This window comes from Anolis sagrei, chromosome 8, assembly GCF_037176765.1.
Source record: "Anolis sagrei isolate rAnoSag1 chromosome 8, rAnoSag1.mat, whole genome shotgun sequence".
Lineage (NCBI taxonomy): Eukaryota > Metazoa > Chordata > Lepidosauria > Squamata > Dactyloidae > Anolis > Anolis sagrei.
The window spans coordinates 960,994-987,500 of NC_090028.1; the positions used below are offsets into that span (position 1 = coordinate 960,994).

The following is a 26,507-nucleotide window of genomic DNA, read 5'->3' on the forward strand; positions in this document are numbered from 1 at the left end:
AAAAGCTTTGGGACTATTTTCCCCCGGAGCTTTGTAAGAAACGGAGCTTCTCTACCGGTGGGAAAAGCTCTCACGTCCTGTAACTGAGCTTCTAAACTGTAAGACTGAACTAAAAACTTTCTTTTCCCTCCCAGAACCCCGGGGAAAGGGGTGGCACTAAAGAACTTAACGATGATAGGCAGGTGGCTGGCCCTATGGCTGCCCTATGGGAAAAGCTCTCACATCCTGTAACTGAGCTTCCAAACTGTAAGACTGAACTAAAAACTTTCTTTTCCCTCCCAGAAACCCTGGGGAAAGGGGCGGAACTAAAGAACTTAACGATAATAGGCAGGTGGCTGGCCCTATGGCTGCAGCCTGGAAGGAACCACCCAACTGCAAAATGCATGGCCAAAACAAACACATGCATCGAAAGGAAATTTAGGCTTCTGGTACAGCTGTACCATCACAGGGTGCATACTCTCAGCCTACTCTTCCAGCTCTAGCATGACAACATAGCAACGGTGGCCACTTTACCTTGTTCTCTTCTGGGATGAAGAGGACGTGGAACGTCGACGGCATACCAGGTGCAACCTTGTTGCACACATCATTGGGGCTGATGACTTTGAAGTAGGGCGAGCTCTCCAGGACGACTTTCACCAGCCGCGGGATCTGCGGGTAAAGATATGTACATTGGGGAAGCTGAAAGCGCTGCCATTGACACTGAACGCAGAACTCCCTGCCTTCAAGCTGATCTGACCTGCAGCAGAGGGTTCCTCAGTTCTCCAATGCCCCGTTTGAGCCAACCGCATGAACGTAACCACAGCAGCAGCTGCAACTCAGAAACCTTCTCATTTCTTTGCTTTTCCCCTTCCTAACCTTGTAACTAATCCCCCCAATAAAAGTATCAATTAATTGTAACCTATCTCCTCCCCATAGTGTTACTTTGTGTCCCTTTATTGCCTCAAACTTCTCTTTCTATAAACTCTCTTCTCCCAGGCTGCAGATGACTGCCGACCCTCCTGGGATGCAATTTTTGCATCCCAGGGAGGCCGAAACTGCGCTCCCTTAAACCGCGGATACGGAAACCCCCTCAGGACCCCGTATCCATGGGTCAACGGATCGCTTCCAAAATGGTGTCAATCTTTTCCTGGAAGAATTCTAAGACTAATGACTCTCTCGGTTTCGCTCTGCTACCCCTCCCCATAGTGTTACTTTGTGTCCCTGTACTGCCTCAAACTTCTCTTTCCATAAACTCTCCTCTCCCGGGCTGCAGATGACTGCCGACTCTCCTGGGATGCAATTTTCGCGTTCCAGAGAGGCCGAAACTGCATTCCCTTAAACCGCAGATACAGAAACCCCTTTGGGGCCCCGTATCCATGGGTCAACGGATCGCTTCCAAAATGGTGTCAATCTTCTCCTGGGAGAATTCTAAGACTAATGACTACCCCTCCCGCCCCGGGAATAACTTTTTTTGTTCCTAAAACTTCAACCTGGAGCCCAGCTGTTTCTCCAAGGATGTTGCCTCATTGCCACCATTTTGTGGATGTCTAGGGAGCCTGCTGATCTTGGGCAACTGTCGCGGTCACCCCAGAGGAAGCCCATCCCCTATATGTATATGTGTTTATATGAAAATATGAAGGAAAAAGCCACTGTTTCATAAAACCAGCAACTCTCATGGCTCAGGAAGTCTCTTCATGACTCCTGAGCTGGTAATCCCTTAACAAAAGGTTTCAGCAAGCCCACACGCATGGACAATAAGAATAAATGGCTCTTATCAGACCAGATCTTGGAGGGCAAAAGGCTAGACCATCTGGAAAGATAAGACCTATGGACATTTGAATCCCTCAACACAAAGTGTATCTTCCTATCTGCGAGGAACCAGGAATTTCACCACAGCCTTTCCATTGTGTCAATCCCAACCGGCCGAAACCAACTTGAGCTTCATCCATGAACCCCATATCCAGGGACTATAAGACAAAGGGTCTAGCCCTTTGGGGCTAGATGAAAAATGAAGGACTAAAACAACAACTCTGATCTGATATGAGGGCTTAAGCTATTGCTGAATTGTTAGGCAAACATTGGTCACCTGAATCCTGACAACTAGACATTTCTTCATTTCTTCCACCTCATTGGCTGAGAGACCAAAGCAGGGCTCAGGCCACCATTGGCTCTCCTGCTGGCTTGCTGACATCACAGCCAATCATAACAAAGCCAGCTCGGGTGGGAGAGGGTTGGTGGGCATGGGAACTTTTGAATCTGAAGGCTATAAATATTGTATCTTTTTGCCCAATGGGTATGTTGATTTTTTGGCAGGCTACTGCAATCGTCATCCTTTCCAGCTGGAATGAAATACCTCAGTGGCTTTCTCTTCAATTTGGTGAGATTTATTCTGTAATATTGGCTTCTTTTGTTGATGTGTTTTGAAAATGTGTACTGTAGATTTCAAAGTTTGTTTGTATGTTTAAAATGAAATGCTGTGTGCCGAGAGAATTCCTATGTGGAAAGGCTTAATTGTACCATTAAGAGACTCGGCATTCCTAGAGAGGTCATAAATCTTAGTACAGAGAACAATGGACGCAGCGTAGTACATCATACGTCACTCTGGAATGCAGGAGGTGTGGACTAATGCTGATAACAACGTGTTTTTGTTTGCAATGTAGCCGATGAATGGAGAGGAAGCAAGTTTTACAATCTGCTTAGCCTCCTGTGTAAATAGTTGTATAATAAATTAGTTTATAGCCTAAGAAGAGTGTGATTGGTGTGTTTCCTTGCCTTGCTGTGCGGAGATGCCATTAACATCTCTTTCTCACCAGGCAACCCACAATGGCTTGGGCCTATCCACAGCCATGCTAAATTTCTCAAAAACACCTGTTCCAACTACGTGAAAGTTCCTTGAGTACCTTGTCATTGTTGCGCAGAATCAGTGGCACTTGGTAGGGCTCACAAGGGATAAAATTCTGGAAAATGACCTCCGAGGGGAACGGCTGGAAGAGGCTCTGGTCCAGATCAACCGAAGAGAACTGAGGAGACAAAGAGGGATTGGAATAGGGAAGCACCATTTCGCAGGGAGAGGCAACTTTTGTAATCTTGACTTTAGGGCATGCCTGGGCCAACTTTGGCCCTCCCTCCAGGTGTTTTGGACGTCAACTCCCACAATTCCTAACAGCCTACCGGCTGTTAGGAATTGTGGGAGTTGATGTCCAAAACACCTGGAGGGAGGGCCAAAGTTGGCCCAGGCCTGCTTTTAGGTAGAGCCATATGCCATTTTAGCACCCTGGCCATACTTTCCAAGTCTCTCTGCCCTGCAAAAGGGAGGAATCACTCGGACAATACTGTTTGCTAACCAGAAAGCTTTGCTCGTTGCATGGCAGGGAATCCCTGGCAGGAACATGGCAGGAGCTCATGTGTATCTGTACAAAATCACACCTCCTCACAGCTAGGAATCCCTTTGCCGACCTGGATGCCTTCCATATCAAGGGAGTGCCAACGGGGAGCCATTTGCACAGCTTGGAAACAAGCCCTTGACAAATCCTCCCAGAGCTCCTGATCTCTTAAGCATTTCAATGACACTTCCCTTAGTTACCCATTGAGCGTGAACCCGTTAACACACGCATTCCCATGCATCTCATCCAGTAGTAGAGATGCCGCAGTCTGCCTTATAGGTCCTTACACAGCTTGTTGTAAAGCTTCTTGTGCTATATGACATAATTTGCACATTATGGAAAATCTATATAAATAAAAATGTAATGTTTGTTTGTGGGATTAACAGAACTATGTCTTTCAAACAAAAAAACCATAAAAAATGGAGGGGAAATAGCTTAAAACTCCCCAAAAAAGAAAAATATTCCCCAAAAAGAAAAATACCTCAAAATCCCCTCTCCCCATTGCGTGAAAAGAATGAAGCACCAACCGTTGTGAGGGAAGAGAAGCCTCGCCATGCAGGAAGGCAGAGTCCTTTTTGTTTTGGGGAGGGGAGGGATTGAGGAATAGAAAGAGGGAAGGAAGGAGAAGTCCTGGCCCAACAGAGGGGTGGGGGCTTGTCGAGGCAAGCCCTGGCAGCAGCTGGAGCCACCGCAGAGGATCCATGAGGCCCACGTGGCTACCAGGCAACTCTTCCCCCAAGACCAGAGGACTGCAAGGCAAGCCTGACTGCAGGAGCAGCTGCACATCGTTGGGTGAAGGGAGGATGTGAACCATGAGAAGGCCAGCAACTCTCCCACTTGGGCTCCACACTCCCCCTTTCACACACACACCCCAAAAACCCCTTTAAAAACCCTTACAAACTGTCCTGGAGGAAGGAGGGGAAAGAAAGGGAAAGAAGAAAGGAAGAAAAGAAGAGAAGATCATGAATGGAAGAAAAGGTAGAAGGAAAGAAAGGGGAAGGAAGGGAAAGGAGGCAGGGATGGGAGAGGAAGGGAAGGGAAGAGGCAGGGAAGGAAGGAAGGAAGGAAGGAAGGAAGGAAGGAAGGAAGGAAGGAAGGGTAGAAAGAGGGAGGGAAGGTTGGCCACAGCAACGCATGGCAGGTACAGCTAGTGTTACATAAGTCATATTAGTCTTGGTCATTCCATGGTGAAGGTCAGCTCTACCTCTTAGGCTGAGCGGGACAGTTGCTTCAGGCAGGAGATGCTGTTGGGACGGGAGCCTGGCTGTTCCCACTGTGAGAGGCTGGAGATGCATGCAGCTCCCTAAACTCCCCTCAAGATGCCCTGGTGAAAGCCTGCCTATTTCAAGTGTTCAGGTAACCTTTTCCATATGAGGGCAAGAGAGCGGTTCTGTCTCTCCTTCCAGCTGAGAGCTGGCCAAGCTGTGCTGGAAGAGCAGCCGTCCTGGCCGGCCTCCAGGATCCGCTGGCAGATGGGGCTTTGCTGGAAGAAGGGCAGCACAGAGGGGCCGGCTCATGCTCATCCTTGTGCAGCTGCCATTCCTCTTGCCATGTGAGTTGCTTTCTGTGATTCTTACAAAGCAAAGGAGACAGAAGCCACCAAGGTTAGATCATGATCTAACCCTGCATTTGGTTTTGGAAAATAGAAATCTCCAGAACTTTTTGGAGATTTTATTATCTTTGTTTAATTGTGTGGTCCTTCTTTTGAAAGAAGTTGCTCTACTCCAGAAACTTGGTTGTTTTTGTAGCTGCCACAAACTAGTTTGGATGGGTTGAGACTCAAGGATAAGAGATTTGTTGGAAAACTAGAGCAAAATGTGCTGCAGCAGGACTATGTCCTTCCTGCAGAAACAAAGCTTGGGCAATAATAATTATAATTGTCGCAGCTCAGAGTAGAGTCACCTTACTCCAAACACCAAACCGCACAAAGGCTGAAGATTTTGTAGTTTATTGAAGAAGGGGAAAGTCTTAAATGCAAAAGTAAGTTTCAAAAGTTCAATAGCAAACAGCATGAAGCATAATCCAAAGGACATCGATCAAACAAGATTCCATGAAGGCAAGACAGAGTTCCAGGTAGCCAAGAACATTGCCCAAAAGCCAAGGTAATCAAAAGAAGTTACCAGGTTGTTGGCAGAAGTTGCACTGACCAAGATTGGCCTTCAAACACCCCATTTAATATACTTTCCCAGCATGAACGCATTCCGTTGACCCCTAACCTCCCTCTTGTTAGCAAGCCTCGCACTACGGCAAACTTTGAATTGTAAGCGATCCTCCCTGTCTAGATCTGCAGAGCTCTCAAGGTCGGATAGCTCGTTAGCCGCCTGAGAATCGTCAGGCTGGGAGCCATCCTCCTCCATCTCCACCTGGCTAGTTTCCCTAACATCAGAAACATCATCTGAAACATTCCTTGCCATGGGAAACAGAAACTCCTCATTCTCTTCAGAAACAACAGGAACATCTTCATGAATCTGAATCCCATCATCTTTTGCCTGAGGCTCCAGCTGAGTCACAACAACAACAATAATAATATAACATTTATATTCCACCTTATCTCCCCAAGGGGACTCAGGGCGGATCACAGTACTCAAACACGACAAACCTTCAATGGCATTTGGACAAACAGGACAGAGACAAATAGAACAGAAAGGAGGTATGTTGTGTCAACGTCCAGCTTTTTGGTGCCTTGGAGCTTGTGCTCGAATCCAGCCACAGGGGGTGCTGTCTATGACAAAAAGCCATCAGGACTTCTTCTTTCCTTTTGGTCGCCGAGCATTTTCTGATGTTTTTCTTTATGGTGTTGTAAAATACCTCCTCCACTTGTTTAGTGGTACCTAATTTCTCTACTTACAGCTCTAAGCTGTTTTCAAACTGCTTAGGTAAACAGTGAGCTGGGCTGACAGTCAAATGCTCACCGGGGCTTCAAACTGGCAACCTTTTGGTTGGTAGATCTTATCGTTGCTGGTGATTTACCAGCTGTGCTAACCCCCCGGCCCTTTTCCCGTGTTTTTATGATAGAACCAATTAGCAAATGACATTAATAACTTAGGAACAAAGTATGTGTTCCATAGTATTCTTCTACTGAGACCGTTGTTGTGGCTCAGGAAGAAGAAGATGGGTTTCAGATTCCTGAACTTGTTCCTGTTGTTGAGACAGACGATGTTGATACTGAAGACGAGGAGTTTCAGCTTCCCACGGGCAAGGGATGTTTTGGAAGATGTTTCTGATCTGAGTGAAACTTTCCAGGTGCAGGTGGAGGAGGCGAGCTCTCAGCCTGCCGATTCTCAGGGTAATGAGCTATCCGACCTTGAAGGCTCTGCAGATTTAGAGAGGGAGGATCGCTTGCAATTCAGCGTTCACCACAGTGCGAGGCTTGCTAACAAGAGGGAGGTTAGAGGTCAACGGAATGCGTTCATGCTGGGAAAGTATATTAAACAGGGTGTTTGAAGGCAACTCTTGTCAGTGCAACCTTTGCAAACACCCTGGTAACTTCTCCGGACTGCCTTGGCTTTTGGGCAATGCTCTTGGCTTCTTGGGACTTTGTCTTGTTCTTAGCTCCTTGGGATTCTGTCATGTTGCCATGGATTCTTGTTCGATCAATGCCTTTGGATTATGTTTCATGTTCTTTGCTTTCGAACTTTGGAAACTTTGCCTTTGCATTTAAGACTCTGCTTTTGCCATTGCACTTTTGAAACTTTACTTTTATGTTAAAGGCTTTGTTTTTTCTTCAATAAACTACAAAACCTTCAGCTTTGGTGTGGTGTGGTGTGTGATGTGGTGCCAGCGTTACCAAGGTGCTTGCCTATAAAGCTATTGTCCTCCCAACCCTGTCTACAGATGTCACATGCAACTCCTGGAACAATTCCATCAGCGCTGTCTCCGGAAAATCCTGCAAATCTCTTGGTAAGACAGGTGGACAAACATCAGCATGCTGGAAGTAGCCAAGACCACCAGCATCGAAGCAATGGTCCTCCCCATCAACTCCACTGGACTGGCCACGTTGTCCAGATGCCCGACCACCGTCTTCCAAAGCAGTTGCTCTCCTCCGAATTCAAGAACGGAAAACGAATGTTGGTGGGCAGAAAAAGAGGTTTAAAGATGGGCTCAAAGCTAGCCTCAAAAACTCTGCTATATACACTGAGAACTGGGAAGCCCTGGCCCTTGAGCGCTCCAGTTGGAGGTCAGCTGGGACCAGGAGTGCTGCAGAATTTGAAGAGGCAATAATGGAGGGCGAAAGAGAGAAACGTGTCAAGAGGAAGGCGCGTCAAGCTAACCCCGACTGAGACAGCCTTCCACCTGGAAACCAATGCCCTCACTGTGGGAGAAGATGCAGGTCAAGAATAGGGCTCCACAGCCACCTATGGACCCACCACCAGAACACCAAACTTGGAGGACCATCATCCTCAGACTACAAGGGATCGCTGAAGAAGAAGAAGAAGAAGAAGAAGTGGTTTTCTGAGCAATGTGAATCTATCCGGAGTTACAATAACCGTCATATTACAGTCAGTCACCAAATGATGAACAAGAGAAGTTCTGTAGGTTTGTTCTTAAGTTGAATGTGTATATATACGTCAGAAGAGGGACATTTCATAAGTGTAACTCCAACCAAATATAGATGTCTTTGAGCTTTGGGTGGCATAGGTATGGGCTAAACTGTGAGTCGGGACAGCCCGTACAATCAAGGAAAAGGGCTCAAACATAGCACTATAAATACACATGAAATGAAATCCCCAGTCCTGGGCCTGCTTATATTGATCTTGGTATGTCTTACTCCCAAGGAGGCACCTTGACCTTAGACACACTTACTTGAGGGAGACTTGTCCTTCTGAACTCAGGTGGACATCCCTTCAAGTAAACCTATCCAAGGCCAGCTTGCTTCGCTTTGGAGAAGTGGAGCTCTGGTAGGAGGAGGGGAGACCTCATCAGCGAGGGGAAAGGGTGGCTAGTTGGCTACCTTCTGGTGTGAGGTCTCGCTCATGTCCAAGAGCTGCACAATCCGGGGCCGGCGCATCTCACGAGTGCAGGCCAGCCTCTGCTCCGTGGTGAGGGACATCTCCTTCAAGAAGGCCGATGGAGTCAACTGTGAACCAATCAAGACAACAACATGAGTTTCCAAAGGCTTTCCTTACCAAACGCAGAAGAACAAGACATTGCTGCCAAGGAAGTCCTTCCTCTCCACTGATTTCCTAAACTCTTAAAACAGATACATATCGGGTTCTGCTTCTGCTTGTCCATGGGGAATTTCTATTGGAAAGAGCATCAGATTGCAAGCCATTTCGGAAGTCTGCAAGATTTCCCGCTCTCGTGTTGCCTGGAGGAAGCAGTTAAAGCGCAAAGCGGTGCAAATCCAGCCCTCTTTCAGAGAGAGTAGAGTGAGAATAAGGGTCTTTAGAGGTAAATAAACAAACACGGGTTTTCCGCATGCGTTGGGAGAATATAAGATCTCATTGTTGTTGCTGTGTGCCTTCAAGTCGTTTCTGATTTGTGGTGACCCAAAGGCGAATGTCACACACTCTCTGAGGTCGAGAGAGTGTGACTTGCCCAAGGCAAACAAATGGGTTTCCATGGCTGAACCGGGACTCCAGAGTTAGAGTCATTTAATATGTTTTTTTTAATATTCCTCACTTTTTTCAGTGGATATAAAAGGTAAAGGTTTTCTCCTGGCATTAAGTCCTGTCGTGTCCGACTCTGGGACTCTGGTGCTCATCTCCATTTCTAAGCCGAAGATCCGGCATTGTCCATAGACACCTCCAAGGTTATGTGGCTGGCATGACTGCATGGAGCGCCTTTACCTTCCCACTGGAGCGGTACCTATTGATCTACTCACATTTGCATGTTTTTGAATTGCTAGGTTGGCAGAAGCTGGGGCTGACAGAGGAAGCTCACGTCACTCCCCAGATTCGAACATGCAACCCGTCATCAACAAGCTCAGCAGATCAGCACTTTAACCTGCTGCGCTCCATATATATCAGCATTTCTCAACCTGGAGGGGTCGCCAGGGGGTGTCAGAGGGGTCACCAAAGACCATCAGAAAGCACAGTATGTTTTGTTGGTCATGGGGGTTCTGTGTGGGAAGTTTGGCCCAATTCTATCGTTGGTGGGGTTCAGCATGCTCTTGGATTGTAGGTGAACTATAAATCCCAGTAACTACAACTCCCAAATGTGTTTTGTTTCCCCCAAACTCCACCAGTGTTTACATTTGGGCATATGGAGTATCCGTGCCAAGTTTGGTCCAGATCCATCATTGTTTGAATCTACAGTGCTCTCTGGATGTAGGTGAACTACAACTCCCAAACTCAAGGTCAGTGCCCACCAAAGTCTTCTAGTATTTTCTGTTGGTCATGGGAGTCCTGTGTGCTAAAATTGTTTCAGTTACATCATTGGTGGAGTTCAGAATGCTCTTTGATTGTAGGTGGACTATAAATCCTAGCAACTCCAACTCCCAAATGACAAAAATCAACTACAACTCCCAAATGCCAAATTTGGTCCAGTGGATGAAAACACATCCTGCATACCAGATATCTACATTACGACTTGTAACAGTAGCAAAATTACAGTTTATGAAGTAGCAACAAAAATAATGTTATGATTGGGGGTCACCACAACAAGAGGAACGGTATTAAGGGGTCGCGGCATTAGGAAGATTGAGAACCACTGATATATATTCTTCATATATATATATATATATATTAGGGCTGGGCGGTTTCGTTTCGTAATTTCGTAATTCGTTAAAAATTCATTATTTTTTTTTTGGTTACGAAGCGATAACGAACCATTCAGGAGCACCTAAAAAACGAAACGAATTTTTCAATTCGTTTCGTAATTGCTTCGTATTTGTTTTGTATTCGTTTCAAAATCGTTTCGAAATCGTTTCGTTATTATTTCCGCATGTCTGGGGCAAGTTTTATAGCTGTTGTTTGTTTAATCAGTGAAAAAAAATATAATTATCACACCAACAGTCAACAACAGAGGGAGAGGAAAGCTTCAGAAGTTCCCCCTGTCCCATTTGGAGGTTTTTTAGCGTATTGCGCGACCGCGTCCGCCATTAACGAATCGATTCGTATTCGTTTCGTATTCGTTTCGTAATTTTACGAAATTTCGTAAATATCGAACTTTTTTAAAGAAAAATTACGGAATTCTTTTAAATATCGAAACGCAAAAAACCCCAAAAAACGAATCGAGTTTAGAAACAAATTTTTCCGTGGTTGCCCAGCCCTAATATATATATATATCCTTCACTTCCAAAAAACACTCTGCGGCTATTTCCACTTCTCCAGGGATGAGACCAATTGGGTGCCAAGAAACCTACCGGGGCGTCCTTCTTCTTCTCTTCTCTGACCAGCTTTGGAATGCGAGGGGCCACCACTTTACTTTGACAGCCATCCAGCAACGAGGAGGGACACGGCGGTTTTGGCACCTGGTCTGTGATCATCTTGGCTAAATCGGTCAGAGCCTGTGGAGGGAAAACCACGAAAGAGTTAGGACTTCATCCCATGCGATTAGTAAAGTGTAGAGGTTTGTAGTCATGCAGTCTAGCCTTGCAAACGCTCCGTTTGGAACTTAAGCAAATGATTTTCATAACCCCCATCACATGTTTCCCACCGTTCTGCTGTCTTTGCAACTTATCACCCGTTTGCCTTCCCATCACACGGGAGATATATTCCTCCTCCCACTGTCCCTGTTGCACTCCAGGTCAAGAAGAAGCCCTCTGACCTAAAACACACCACACAAGGAGTGAAGAAACAAATCTTCTTTTATTGAAGCTTAGTAAATAGCCAGAAGAAATAAATGCTTGTAAGAAAATCAGAAGGTTCCAAAAAGCAATTTTTTATTTATTTATTTACTGCACTTGTAGACCGCCGTTCTCAGCCCTGGGGCGACTCACGGCGGTGTACAACATATAAAAAAACAATTTACAATAAAGGCAATATCACAAACAACAATAACAACATCACTATCAATAATACAATTACACTAAATCATTCGCGACGTCTCATCATAGAATCACAATCCAATCTCGTTGTCCATATTCCGTTCCAATCATCATTGCCAATTGTTGTAGCACTTAGTCAAACGCCTTCTCAAACAACCACGTCTTTAGTCTTTTGCAGAATGTCATAAGGGAGGGCGCCTGTCTGATGTCTACAGGGAGGGTGTTCCACAGCCGAGGAGCCACCACCGAGAAGACCCTATCCCTCGTCCCCGCCAGGCGTGCCTGTGAGGCAGGCGGGATCGAGAGAAGGGCCTCCCCAGACGATCTCAAGGTCCTCGTGGGCTCGTAGGCCGAGATGCGGTCAGACAGGTATTTTGGGCCGGAACTGTTTAGGGCTTTGTAGGCCAACACCAGCACCTTGAATTGGGCCCGGTAGCAGATCGGCAGCCAGTGGAGCTGGAACAACAAGGGCGTTGTGTGCTCCCTGCGTCCCGCTCCTGTTAGTAACATGGCTGCCGCACGCTGGACTAGCTGGAGCTTCCGGGCCGTCTTCAAGGGCAGCCCCACGTAGAGAGCGTTGCAGTAGTCAAGGCGGGATGTGACCAGAGCGTGTACTACTGTGGCCAAGTCCGACTTCCCGACTTGGTCCATAAAAAGTTGTAACCAGGGGCGGCACAACCCATTACGCAAAGTAAGCATTTGCAGTATAGTTGATTTTGCCCGGGGGCACTCTTGAGGCACTCTTGGGGGAAAATAGACCTTGACATATACGAGTTGTAGTTACTGGGATGTATAGTTCACCTACAATCCAAGAGCATTCTGAACTCCACCAATGATGGAATTGAACCAAAGATGGCACACAGAACTCCCACAACAAACAGAAAATATATATATCAGTGATTGGTTGGGGGGGGGGCACCAAAATACTGTTTGCTTACTGTTGAAAATTACCTAGGGTCACCTCAGGTTGTAACACAAAGCAATGTCCACACAAGAAATAAAAGCAATCCAAGACAGCATTAATCCAGACAGGAATCAAACAGGAAGCAAAGACAATCCAAAAGGCTAAAAAAAAACTCCATAGAAACAAGACCCCTTAAACCAGATTTCCATGGCACAAGAACTTGGTTTCCAAACGATGCCTGATCTAACAGGTTTCCCCTTGAAGCAAACTTTATATCCCAAAACTCAGAAATTAGTTTCGTTTCCCCCCACATTTTCCCTTTATCAGGCGCAGCCTAATAAATACTGAGTTTGCTGTTGATCCTGGCTAATCTCCAGCCGCTAGGCTTGTTATTTTCGGTACTCGTTATTTATTCGTTATTTTTTTAATAATTAGAAGCAATATTGAGGCGTTTCAGCAACCCGGAAGTTTTTTGCCCATACTGAAGCCGTGTCTGCCATCTTCCTTACAATCCACCAGTGAATCGTAAATGCTGGGGGCATGGCCTTCAGAAACAGGTGTTACCCACCCCCACCTCCTCCCTCTTTGCATCCGCGGCTTTGCGAGGCCATGCCCACCTCATCCCCCAGCCATCCATCGCCCTTTGCAGGCCGCCAGGCCAGGGGAACTGTAAGATTACTTTTGAAATCTTACAGTTTCCCTGCCCTGGCTGCCTGCAAAGAGCGATGAATGGCTGGGGGATGAAGTGGGCATGGCCTCGCCCAGCTCCTGCTGAAGGCCACGCCCACCTCATCCCCCTGTTATCCATCGCTCTTTGCAGGCAGCCAGGGCAGGAGAACTATAAGATTACTTTTGAAATCTTACAGTTCCCCTGCCCTGGCTGCCTGCAAAGGGCGATGGATGGCTGGGGGGTGAGGTGGGCGTGGCCTTCAGGAGGAGCCGGGTGAGGCCACGCCCCCCTCATTAACGAATCGATTCGTAATTAACTAAATTTCGTAAATTTCAAAATTTTGAAATTGGAAATTTTGGAAGTCCAAAAAAAAAACTGAAACGCCAGTGCTCCCTAGAAACGAAACGAGTTTAGAACCAAATTTTTCCTTGATCGCCCAAGCCTACCAGCCGCCTATTCTTCAGCTCCCTATCTGGCTGCTCATTAAAATTCCCAGGCGTCAGATTGTTTTCCAAACCCAAATCTTGAGAGCTCACAGAGAGAGGGAGTGAACTATCATTGCGAGGCTCATCAGGGATATTCTCATGAGAAACTGCCCTTTGCACTGGGTCCTCTCTGTCATTGTATGAAAATCATTGATCAAACCATCTCCATCTTGTACCTCAGCCTCGGCAACATCATTCAAAGCACATATACACAGACTGGGCCACAGCAATGCATGAGATGGCTAGTAAATAAATAATAATGGATTCACTTTTACAAGAAAGTAGATTCTGAGTAAACATCAAGAAGGAATTTTGACGTTTGACAAGGAAACTTGACACCCTCGAAAGGTGAGCGTCAGCCAGCAAAATGTGTGAGCGGCTGGTTTCTTGCATCCACAGGTTGTGGACCAATCTTTGTTATTGCCTGCCAATTGCTTTCCTTTGATGCCCGCGTTGATAGGCAACCAAGTAGACTGCACCAAAGGAAAGCTACCTCGAATAGTCTTCAGATTTTTGCCTTTGCTTCCAACAGGTTGGTTGTGTATTCTGGTGCAAAGCAGAAAAGTTAGCCTTCCCTTCCTTTAAATTTTTTGTGCCCTTGAAGGCTTTCCATCCTTCCTTCTTTCGGCTGAAGAGTACTTTATTCGGATTAGAGCGAGGGTCGGCAGAAACGATCTCAAACAGACCCCAGTCTCTCTGTCCATTTGCCAGGATCTTAGTGGCCTTTCTGGGAGAAGAAGGCCTTGCTTCAACTGTTCAGTATTCTGACCGGGATCCAGAAGTTGTTCGGAACTCAATCAAAGGGCTGCACAATGTCCTTGCAAATATGATTTCCGTCAAGCATGAAATTGCAACGGCTGCTCAAGAGTATTATCCTGTGGAAAATTAGGGCTACCTATTAAGCTCCCGGTGCCAAAAACACTCTACAATATAAACAAGAACTTGGGAAGCCATCAACATTCAAAATATTTGAAAATGGAAAGCTGCGGCCCTACAGACACTCGCTGAGATCTAAGCGGTCACTGAAAACAGGAAGCTTCCAATCTCAGCAGACGTTTTGTTATAGGGAATGCAATCTAACACAGCAAATCAAGTTGCAAATCAGAGCATTCTGAAGTCGAACATAACCCCCTCCCTCCCCAAAAAGATAGTAACTTATAGTTTTGCTAAGGACAAGGACACCAGACTGGATAATAAGGGTTAAGCCTTGGTCAATTTGCCAAGACACTAACAACAACAACAACAACAACAACAACAACCCTTCCTGTTGCAACCCAGATCAGGAAACAAGACCATAAGATAACAATCCACCACACTTGGAAAAAACAATTCTTTTTTATTGATGAAAAATGGTTACAAAATAGAGGAAAATACAAAGTCCAAAAAGCCACAGTAAAATTCAGCAGTCAGGAATATCTATGAACTAGATCAAAATTCCAAAAACAACACTATAAAAACCTGGAACCTGTTAGCATCTCACTAACCGTACTTGGAAACTAGAAGCCTCTGGGAATGCAGGCCATGGGAACCAGGAAATCTGCCAAGGTAATACCTCAGTCTAAATGATGCTTGATCTAACGAGACAGCCCAGGGAGAGACACTTAAAACTAAAGAAACTGTTTCGGGATACGCCTCCAGGCTTTGAAGCCTCCTTTTCCTTTAATCTACTTGACCTTCGCAGACTCTGTGATTCACTCCTGTTTTTCCAAATCTGTCCTTTCCTATCCTCATTAAAAAAGGCAGGTGCTAGCTCCTCTGGAGAGTTATTACCGCTTGATTCTGAAACATTCTCATCAGGATGTGTAGTTTCACTTTCCAAGCCACTGCCTTCAGAATCAGCAGTTTCCAAACCATCAGGGAAAAATACATGTTCAGTAGCCTGTTCAGTTGCATCAGGAAATACAATCAGAGAATCAGGTTCAGGTTCACACGGAGGATGAGGATCAGGTTCACACGGAGGCTGAACCCCAACACTTCCCATGTTAGGTAGTGTGTACATTTAATCAACGTTTTATGCCCTGTGTTTCATATATAGCAGAAGGTAGCACATTTATTACTGAGAAACCCCCTCTCTTTACACTGATGTGCTCTCTTGAACTTCTATGGGACTCTGGTGGGAGGGATAAGTGGGTATGTTTTCTGTATCGTGATTTCTATATTTCTATATCCCTCCCTGTGTATCTGACCTTTTCCTGACCCTTTTGCCCAATTCCCCTTTATTGAAAAAATGTATAAAAATACAAGGCAGCCACCCCTGTGTGACCCTGGAAAGAAGGAACTCTCCATTTGAAAAAGATCCTTATCAAAAGACACTATTTGCATGGACAATAACAAAGGACCGTGACCTCTGGTCTTGGAGTTGGCCCTCCAGAGGAAGCGGTCACTTGGCATTTATGATCATAAATCTATAGGACAAAGGAAGCCTTCGGAAAGCCACACTTTGTCCTAATCTGTTACTGATTCAACATTTATCCACTGAAACCACAGCCAAAATTCCCTCATTTATTCAAGTAGATGAAAGAAGCTAAAACGAGTGTGTTTCCGAAGGCTTCCTTTGTCCTATAGATTTATGATCATAAATGCCTCTCCAGAGGAGCTAGCACCTGCCTTTTTTAATGAGGATAGGAAAGGACAGATTTGGAAAAACAGGAGTGAATCACAGAGTCTGCGAAGGTCAAGTAGATTAAAGGAAAAGGAGGCTTCAAAGCCTGGAGGTGTGTCCCGAAACAGTTTCTTTAGTTTTAAGTGTCTTCCCCCGGGCTGTCTCGTTAGATCAAGCATCGTTTAGACTGAGGCAGTACCTTGGCAGATTTCCCGGTTCCCATGGCCTGCATTCCCAGAGGCTTCTAGTTTCCAAGTACGGTTAGTGAGATGCTAACAGGTTCCAGGTTTTTATAGTGTTGTTTTTGGAATTTTGATCTAGTTCATAGATATTCCTGACTACTGAATTTTACTGTGGCTTTTTGGATTTTGTATTTTCCTCTATTTTGTAACCATTTTTCATCAATAAAAAAGGATTGTTTTTTCCTACAGTCAAGTGTGGTGGATTAATATCTTATGGTCTTGTTTCCTGATCTGGGTTGCAACAGGAAGGGTCCTTGTTGTTGTTGTTATTAGTGTCTTGGCAAATTGACCAAGGCTTAACCCTTATTATCCAGTCTGGTGTCCTTGTCCTTAGCAAAACTATAAGTTACTACCTTTTATGGGAGGGTCACGTTCGACTTCATTATTGTTGAACTGTGTGGTGTTTGGGTGCAGAGGAGTCACACAGGTAGCTGGGCTACAACAGTCCCATGCAGAGGTGATGAAGGCCTGTGCCATCCCAGCCAGGTGACACACTCGTTTTAGCTTCTTTCATCTACTTGAATAAAACAAACCCTAATTGAATAATAGGAATGTATATGTGTGCTTCCCCAGAGGCGGCCCTAGGTAATTTTCAACGGTAAGCAAACAGTATTTTGGTGCCTGCCCCCCCCCCCCCCAACCAATCACTGATATATAGATTTTCTATTCGTGGTGGGAGTTCTGTGTTCCATATTTGGTTCAATTCCATCCTTGGTGGAGTTCAGAATGCTCTTTGATTGTAGGTGAACTATACATCCCAGTAACTCCAACTCACATATGTCAAGGTCTATTTTCCAATATAAATAGGTTCCTGAATGAAGTGCATACAACAAAAATACCACTTATATAAGATAAACAATAATAAAATTCAACAAACAGTATATAAACATGCTGCGAGATACTCGCAGCCGGAACTCAACATAGAGCAGAGTATCATATACCACTGAGCCAAAAATTTGTATCTCCTGAGGAGAACAAATTCTCAAGTGTATAACTTTTCCACCAGAAGAAGGCCTGAAGTAGGACGAAACCGGTCGTGGACGTCTGATCTACAAGCTACTCATAAGAAGATACGACTGTCTAGGGCTGGGCGGTTTGTTTCGTTAATTCGTAATTCGTTAATAATTCGTTAATTTTTTCAATTACAAAACGATAACGAACCATTTTGGAGCAATTATTAAAAAAACGAATTTTCAAAAACGTTTTGTAAATGCTTCGTATTTCGATATTGTATTCGTTTCGTTATTGTTTTGAGGTCGTTTCGTTATTATTTCCGCATGTCTGGGCCAGTTTTATGGTTTAATTAGTGAAAAAAAATTATAATATCACACCAACAGTCAACAACAGAGGGAGAGGGAAGCTTCAGAAGGTTTTGGAGGTTTTTTAGCGTATTTCGCGGTCGCGTCCGCCATTAACGAATCGATTCGTTATTGTTTCGGAAATCGATTCGTCAATTTTTTACCATTTACGAAATTTCGTAAATATCCAACTTTTTAAAAGGAAAATTTTGTAATTATTTTAAATATTGAAACAAAAAAAACCCCCAAATACAAATCGATTTTAGAAACAAATTTTTCCATTGTTACCCAGGCCTAGACTGTACTAAAATTTGCACCATATTGTTTGTTGTCGCTGTGAGGCTGAACAGTGCAGCATGTTTATATACTGTTTGTTGAATTTTATTATTGTTTATCTTATATAAGTGGTATTTTTGTTGTATACAAGGTCTATTTCCCCCCAAGAGCGCCTCAAGAGCACCCCTGGGCAACATCAACTCTACTGCAAGTGCTTACTTTGCGTAATGGGTGAACCGCCCCTGGGTGCAATGGGATCACGCAGGTAGCTGGGCTGCAACAGTCCCATGCATAGGTGATGAAGGCCTGTGCCATCCCAGCCAGGTGACACACTCGTTTTAGCTTCTTTCATCTACTTGAATAAAACAAACCCTAACTGAATAATGGGAATGAATATGTGTGCTTTCCCCACTCTTGCAAAGCCCGAGCCCCCGCCAACGGAGCCTGCAAAAGCCGGGCAGATAAAGGCCTCCCTCTGCTAATCGGTGTCTTGATCAAGGCCAGGAGCAACGAATGCAAGGAGGAAAAGGCCTAATTAAGCCGCGCGGCAGCCGGGTAATGAAGCCCCGAACAACTCGAATCCCAGGCCTCGTTTTTCGCCGTAAGATCTCTTGAAAGCAGCAGAAGAACAAACAGGAAACGAGGATTAGAGATGTGGTTTGTGCCTTAACGTGCCACGCAGAGCCAACGTGACGTTACAAATGTCAAGAGGGTCTGTTCATCCAGAGAACGATGCAAACAAGTCCCAAAGGCTTCCAAAAAAGGCCTAAAAAGGGAGGACAGGCGCTCTGATCTTGTCTCAGATCTTTCTACAGGACCCGGGTCTCCATCATAGAATCATAGAATCCAAGAGTTGGAAGAGACCTCATGGGCCATCCAGTCCAACCCCATTCTGCCAAGAAGCAGGAATATTGCATTCAAATCACCACCGACAGATGGCCATCCAGCCTCTGCTTAAAAGCTTCCAAAGAAGGAGCCTCCACCACACTCCGGGGCAGAGAGTTCCACTGCTGAACGGCTCTCACAGTCAGGAAGTTCTTCCTAATGTTCAGATTGAATCTCCTCTCTTGTAGTTTGAAGCCATTGTTCCATTGCGTCCTAGTCTCCAGGGAAGCAGAAAGGAAGCTCGCTCCCTCCTCCTCCCTGTGGCTTCCTCTCACATATTTATACATGGCTCTCATCATATCTCCTCTCAGCCTTCTCTTCTTCAGGCTAAACATGCCCAGCTCCATAAGCCGCTCCTCATAGGGCTTGTTCTCCAGACCCTTGATCATTTTAGTCGCCCTCCTCTGGACACATTCCAGCTTGTCAATATCTCTCTTGAATTGTGGTGCCCAGAATTGGACACAATATTCCAGGTGTGGTCTAACCAAAGCGGAATAGAGCATGGGGAGCATGACTTCCTTAGATCTAGACACTAGGCTCCTATTGATGCATGCCAAAATCCCATTGGCTTTTTTTGCCGCCACATCACATCTCATCAGCCATTCTTCCTATTTGAGTTCAGACATGAACTATAGGGAGACACTTTCTGCACACATTGCCATATAAACCAGATTATCAAAGCAGATAATCCACATTACCAACAGATTTCTCCATTTGTTGTCGAGACACAATGACCCCCTGCCCCAAGATCTATAATTTCCCAAGGGCTCCGCAATAAATACATTATCAGCTTCATCTCCCCCACAAAAAAACTTTTATCATTCTAACTCTTTGATCAGTTGTAACCTGCTACAAGGAAACCTCATAGGAAACATGCTCATAGGAAACCTGCTACAAAACAGGAGCTTTTTTGTTGAGTTCCAGGGCCAGAGAAGCAGATGGCGGAAACAGAAGAACGGCCTGCCTCAGGGGAGCGTGCTTGCTCCATCCATGTTCAACATCGACACAAATGACCAGCCACTGCCAGAAGGGACAGAGAGCTTCATCTATGCTGATGATCGTGCCATCACCGCTCAAGCAGGGAGCTTTGGGATGGTGGAACAGAAGCTCTACGAAGCTCTAGGTGCTCTAACTGCCTCTTACTGAGAAAACCAGCTGATCTCCAACCCATCTAAAACACAGACATGTGCTTTTCCCCTTAGAACAGACAAGCATCCCGAGCTCTGAAGATCACCTGGGAAGGAATCCCACTGGAGCATTGCAGCGCACCCAAATCCCTGGGAGTCACTCTGGACCCTGCTCTGACCTACAAGAAGCACTGCCTGAACATCAAGCAAAAAGTGGGTGCTAGAAACAATATCATACGAAAGCCGACTGGCACAACCTGGGGATCACAACCAGACACAGTGAAGACATCTGTCCTTGCACTATGCTACTCTGCTGCTGAGTATGCATGCCCAGTGTGGAACACATCTCACCACGCAGGCATGTAGCCGGGGGGGGGGGGGGGGGGGGCTCGGGGGGCTTCAGCCCCCCCCCCCCCGAAATTTTCATGGTGGTTCGCGAAAAGGCCTTACTGGTGCATTATTTAAACTGTTATGTTTATTCATATCACGATCTGATCACCATACTCAATATATCCCATATGTATGGGGGTATTGGGGTAATGATACAAAAAGTTTGCTAGGCTAGACCCTCTTTCACTCAGACTCAGCCCCCCCCCCCGAAACTCAGCCCCCCCCCGAAACGCCCCCTGAAAAAAAATTCAGCCCCCCCCCCCCCCGAAATGAAATCCTGGCTACAGGCCTGTCACCACGCTAAAACAGTGGATGTGGCTCTGAATGAGACATGCCCCATTATCACGGGGTGTCTGCGCCCTACACCACTGGAGAAACTACACTGCTTAGCCAGTATTGCACCACCTGACATCCGCCAGGAAGCAGCAGCCAATAGTGAAAGGACCAAGGCAGAGACATCTCCAGCTCATCCCCTGTTTGGGTATCAGCCAGCACGTCAACGACTTAAATCAAGAAATAGTTTTCTAAGATCTACAGAGACACTCGCTGGAACACCCCAGCAAGCGAGAGTCCAAAAGTGGCAGGCTCAAACCCAGAACTGATACGAAATGAGAGACTCCCCCCTGGGCACACAGAAGACTGGGCGACTTGGAAGGCGCTGAACAGACTGCGCTCTGGCACTACGAGATGCAGAGCCAACCTCAAGAAATGGGGCCACAAATTGGAATCCTCGACATGCGAGTGTGGAGAAGAGCAAACCTCTGACCACCTGCTGCAATGCACCCTGAGCCCTGCCACATGCAAAATGGAGGACCTTCTTGCGGCAACCCCAGAGGCACTCCAAGGGGCCAGAGACTGGTCAAAGGACATTTAACCAAATACCAAACTCACACATTTTGTATTTTGTCTGTTTGTTTGCTTTGTTCTGTTAGAAATGTAATATAATGGACTGGTTGCTCTGACACGACAAATAAATCAATCAATTGTATATCTTTTCCTTGACTTTCTGGGTAACTTGTATCTTTCCGTGTTCTGTTTCTATTTCTTATATACAAACTGTGTAAACTTCCTTATAGAATGTAACAAAGATGTAGCCCGGGAACTGTCACCTTCCCACAACCCTGCTGACATAGATTTCAGTGAGAACAAGAAAGGTTGGGCAAATCCCTCTGGCTATTTCCCAGGCCATGCCCCTCCTGCAACAACAAACTTTTAGCAGTTTGATCAACTTTTCCCATGTTTTTACGATAGAACCAATTTGGAAATAATAGTATTTATAACTCAGGATCAAATTTCTTTTAAGATTAGAAGTCATACAAAATATATAGAAATATATAACACTAAAACAATAATAATAAGTTTCCAAAGATTTATTGGATGACTCCCTTGGAGAGCTCTATGCTGTAATAATAATAATAATAATAATAATAATAATAATAATGTATTATTCTTATTTCCCAAGGTTCCTTGAAGGCCTCCCTTGAACAGCTCCAGATGCTGTAATAATAATAAAAGTAATAATAATAATAATACCAATAATACGTTCCCAAAGGTTACTTGAAGGCTTCTTTTGGATAGCTTCAGATGTTGAAATAATAATAACTGTAATAATAATAATAATAATAATAATAATAATAATAATAATTCCCAAGGGTTACTTTGAAACTTCTTTTGAATGGCTCTAAATGCTATTTAATAATAATAATAATAATTCCCAAGGGTTCCTTGAAGGCTTCCCTTGAACAGCTCTAGATGCTGTAATAACAACAACAACAATAATAACAACAATAATAATAATAATACCAATAATACGTTCCCAGGGGTTACTTGAAGGCTTCTTTTGGACAGGTTCAGATGCTGTAATAATAATAATAGGTGTAATAATTATAATAATTATAATAATTCCCAAGGGTTACTTTGAAACTTCTTTTGAATGGCTCTAAATTCTGTTTTTTAATAATAATAATAATAATTCCCAAGGGTTCCTTGAAGACCTCCCTTGAACCGCTCTAGATGCTGTAATATGATAGTAGTAGTAGTAGTAGTAATAATAATAACAATAATATGTTCCCGAAGGTTACTTGAAGGCTTCTTTTGGACAGGTTCAGATGCTTTAATAATAATAATAGCTGTAGTAGTAATAATAATAATAATAATAATAATAATTCCCAAGGGTTCCTTGAAGGCTTCCCTAGAACAGCTCTAGATGCTGTAATAACAATAATAATAGTAATAGTAATAATACTAATAATAATACCAATAATACGTTCCCAAGGGTTACTTTGAAACTTCTTTTCAACGGCTCTAAATGTTGTTTAATAATAATAATAATAATTCCCAAGGGTTACTTGAAGACCTCCCTTGAACAGCTCTAGATGCTGTAATAACAGTTATTATTATTATTATTATTATTATTATTCCCAAGGGTTACTTGAAGGCTTCTTTTGGACAGCTCTAGATGCTGTAATAACAATAGTAATAGTAGTAATAGTAATAATACTAATAATATGTTCCCAAGGGTTACTTGAAGGCTTCTTTTGGACAGCCACAGATGCTGTAATAATAATAATAATAATAATAATAATAATAATAATAATTTCCCAAGTGACCTTTGGTTTCTTTTGAACAGCTCTAGATGCTGTAATAATAGTAATAGTAATAATAATAATATCAATAATACGTTCCCATGGGTTTCTTGAAGCTTCTTTTGGACAGCCTCAGATGCCGTAATAATAATAATAATAGCTGCAATAATAATAATAATAATAATTCCCAAGGGTTCCTTGAAGGCTTCCCTTGAACAGCTCTAGATGCTGTAATAACAATAATAATAGTAATAGTAATAATACTAATAATATGTTCCCAAAGGTTACTTTGAAACTTCTTTTGAATGGCTCTAAATGCTGTTTAATAATAATAATAATAATAATAATAATAATAATAATAATAATAATAATATTTCCCAAGGGTTCCTTGAAAGCTTCCCTTGAACAGCTCTAGATGCTGTAATAACAGTTATTATTATTATTATTATTATTATTATTCCCAAGGGTTACTTGAAGGCTTCTTTTGGACAGCTCTAGATGCTGTAATAACAATAGTAATAGTAGTAATAGTAATAATACTAATAATATGTTCCCAAGGGTTACTTGAAGGCTTCTTTTGGACAGCTTCACATGGTGCAATAATAATAATAACAATTATTATTATTATTATTATTATTATTATTATTATTTCCCAAGTGACCCTTGAAGGCTTCTTTTGAACAGCTTGAGATGATGAAACAACAATAACAACAAGTATTTTAAAAAATGGGAGGAAAAAAAAATCCAAAACGCTCCCAAGCATTTCACAGAAGGGTTGCTTAACTTGTGTATTAATTAGTCATTCCATTGGCATTCCCACTTATTTGCATACCTAATTGCAAAATAGACAAGCGGGCAAACGAACCCTTTGGCTTCTCCGAAACGAATATGACGCAAAACCTGGGACTTACGAAAGACTGAAAGAGAACCGAAGGAGGGGACCGAAGGCCCCAAAAGGAGGAAGCACTCACTTCCCCAAAGGAAGCCCCTCTTCTTCCTCTTCCTCTTCCTCAAAAGGAAGGCAGGAAGGCAGGCCTGGCCTCCCTCCTCTCTTTCCTGGTCCTTTGCAGACTGTTTTCCTTGGTCGCCACGGCAACCGGGACTTCCTCCTGGCAGGTGCCGCTTGGCGTTGCCTGGCAACCAAACACCCGCCTTGGAGATGCTCCAGGGAGGAGGAGGCCCTTGGGATGGAAATACTCCTCATAGTAGTAGTAGTAGTATTGTTATTGGTAGTAATAGTAGTAGTAGTAGTATTACAGGCATTCAAGGGAGGCCTCCAAGGAACCCTTTGGAAATTATCATTATTATTACTATTATTATTATTATTATTATTATTATTATTATTATTATTAACAACACAAGAAGATGGGTACACAGCAAACAAGATCATTAGGTTGGCTGTATTATTATTATTATTATTATTATTATTATTATTATTATTAGAAACACAAGAAGATGGGTACACAGCAAACAAGATCATTAGGTTGGCTGTATTATTATTATTATTATTATTATTATTATTATTATTATTAGAAACACAACAAGAAGAGGACACAGCAAACAAGGTCACTATGCTGGCTGTATTATTATTATTATTATTATTATTATTATTATTACAAACACAACAAAGGTACACAGCAAAAAGGATCACTATGCTGGCATTATTATTATTATTATTATTATTATTATTAGAAACACAACAAGATGTGTACACAGCAAACAAGATCACTATACTGATTGTATTATTATTATTATTATTATTATTATTATTATTATTATTAGAAACACAACAAGATGAGTCCACAACAGACACAATCACTCTGCTGGCTGTATTATCATTATCATTATCATTATCATTATCATTATTATTAAACACAACATGAGTACACAGCAAACAAAATCACTATGTTGGCTATTGTATTATTATTATTATTATTATTATTATTATAACACAACAAGATGACAACACAGCAAACAAGATAATGATACTGGCTGTATTATTATTATTATTATTATTATTATTATTATTATTAGAAACACAAGAAGAAGAGTACACAGCAAACAAGATCACTATGTTGGCTGTTGTATTATTATTATTATTATTATTATTATTATTAAAACACAACGAGATGGGTACACAGCAAACAAGGTCACTATGCTGGCTGTATTATTATTATTATTATTATTATTATTATTATTATTATTATTATTATTAACACAACAAGATGAGTACGCAGCAAACAAGATCACTATGCTGGCTGTATTATTATTATTATTATTATTATTATTAACACAACAAGATGAGTACGCAGCAAACAAGATCACTATGCTGGCTGTATTATTATTATTATTATTATTATTATTATTATTATTATTGTTATTATTGGCAAATAATGCATGCAGATCCCAGTATGGTGGCCATTTGCAGCTGACAAGTGGTGATTTTGTCAGCGCCGATTGTGCTTAAGTGCAGGCCAAGGTCTTGAGGCACTGCATCCACTGTGCCAATCACCACTGGGACCCCCTTGACTGGCTTCTGCCAGAGTCTTTGGAGTTCGATTTTATCATCATCATCATCATCATCATCAGATATATATATATATATATAGTTCCTCTGGAGGGGCGGAAGCCGTTCTGGGATTCTGGGAGGGTGTCTTCTGAGAGGGGCAGAAGGCGGTTTGCAAGGATTCTTGCGAGGATTTTTCCAGCAGAGGTTAGAAGGGAGATACCTCGATAGTTTCCGCAGTCTGTTCTTTCCCCTTTTTTGAAGAGGGTGATGATGGTGGCATCCTTGAAGTCTGCTGGGATTTTCTCGGTCACCCACACTTTTTCTATGAGCTGGTGGAGTTGGTGTGTCAGCTCAGGTCCTCCCTCTTTAAAGATTTCAGCAGGGATCCCATCCGGTCTGCTGGCTTTGTTGTTCTTTTGTTGGCTGATGGCATTGCTGACTTCTTCCAAACTAGGCAGTGCTGCAAGCTCATCCCTGGTTTGTTGTTGCGGGATTTGTGAGAGGACCTCTTCGGCCACACTGGAGCTGCGGTTTAGGAGGCTTTGGTAGTGTTCTTTCCAACGTAGTGCAATTGACTTTTGGTCCTTCAGGAGTTTGGTTCCATCTGATGAGCGTAGAGGCTGTATGCCATGGTTTCTTGGCCCATAGATGACCTTTGTGGCTTTGAAAAATCCTTGAGCATTATGGGTATCTGCCAGGTGTTGGATTTCTTCAGCCTTCTTTGTCCACCAGATGTTCTTGAGTTCTCTTGTCCTTCTTTGGACCTCAGCTTTTGCACTGGCGTAGATCTTTTTCTTAGCAGCACAGTTGATGTCTCTCTGCCATGCTTGGAAGGCTTTCCTTTTCTTGTCGATTAGCTGTTGGATCTCGATGTCATTTTCGTCAAACCAGTCTTGATGTTTCTTGGCTTGGTATCCAATGGTTTCTTCGCAGGCTTGGATGATGGAGGTCTTCAGTTTGTTCCAATGTTCCTCAACATTTTCGGGGTGTACTGTGGGTAGATGGTCCTTGAGTGCTGTTTGGAGATGGGCTCGCCTGGAGGGCTCCTGAAGGGCTTGGGTGTTCATTTTGCGCCTTGTCTTTCTTCCTTGGAGTCTGCGCTTGCGGGCGATCTTGATAGCCATCATGGATCGGATTAGCCTGTGGTCGGTCCAGCAGTCATCAGCACCTGTCATGGCTCTTGTGAGGAGCACCTCACGGCGGTCTCTGGACATGATCTTCACTGCACGACAGCTCCAAGAA

At 43.6% G+C, this 26,507-nt stretch overlaps 1 protein-coding gene across 1 annotated transcript in view; it reads right to left on the bottom strand.

Annotated features, from left to right (window-relative positions):
* Positions 1-10,860, bottom strand: part of HYDIN (HYDIN axonemal central pair apparatus protein) — a 226,597-nt gene extending 215,737 nt beyond the window's left edge. Inside the window, exons 1-4 of the mRNA XM_067470916.1 lie at positions 10,669-10,860; positions 8,314-8,439; positions 2,880-2,999; positions 514-648 (exon numbers count right to left, since the gene is read on the bottom strand). Coding sequence (XP_067327017.1) covers positions 514-648; positions 2,880-2,999; positions 8,314-8,439; positions 10,669-10,791 — 504 coding nt within the window. The 5' untranslated portion in view covers positions 10,792-10,860. The remainder of the gene's footprint in view (positions 1-513; positions 649-2,879; positions 3,000-8,313; positions 8,440-10,668) is intronic.
* Between the last annotated feature and the right edge of the window lie 15,647 nt (positions 10,861-26,507).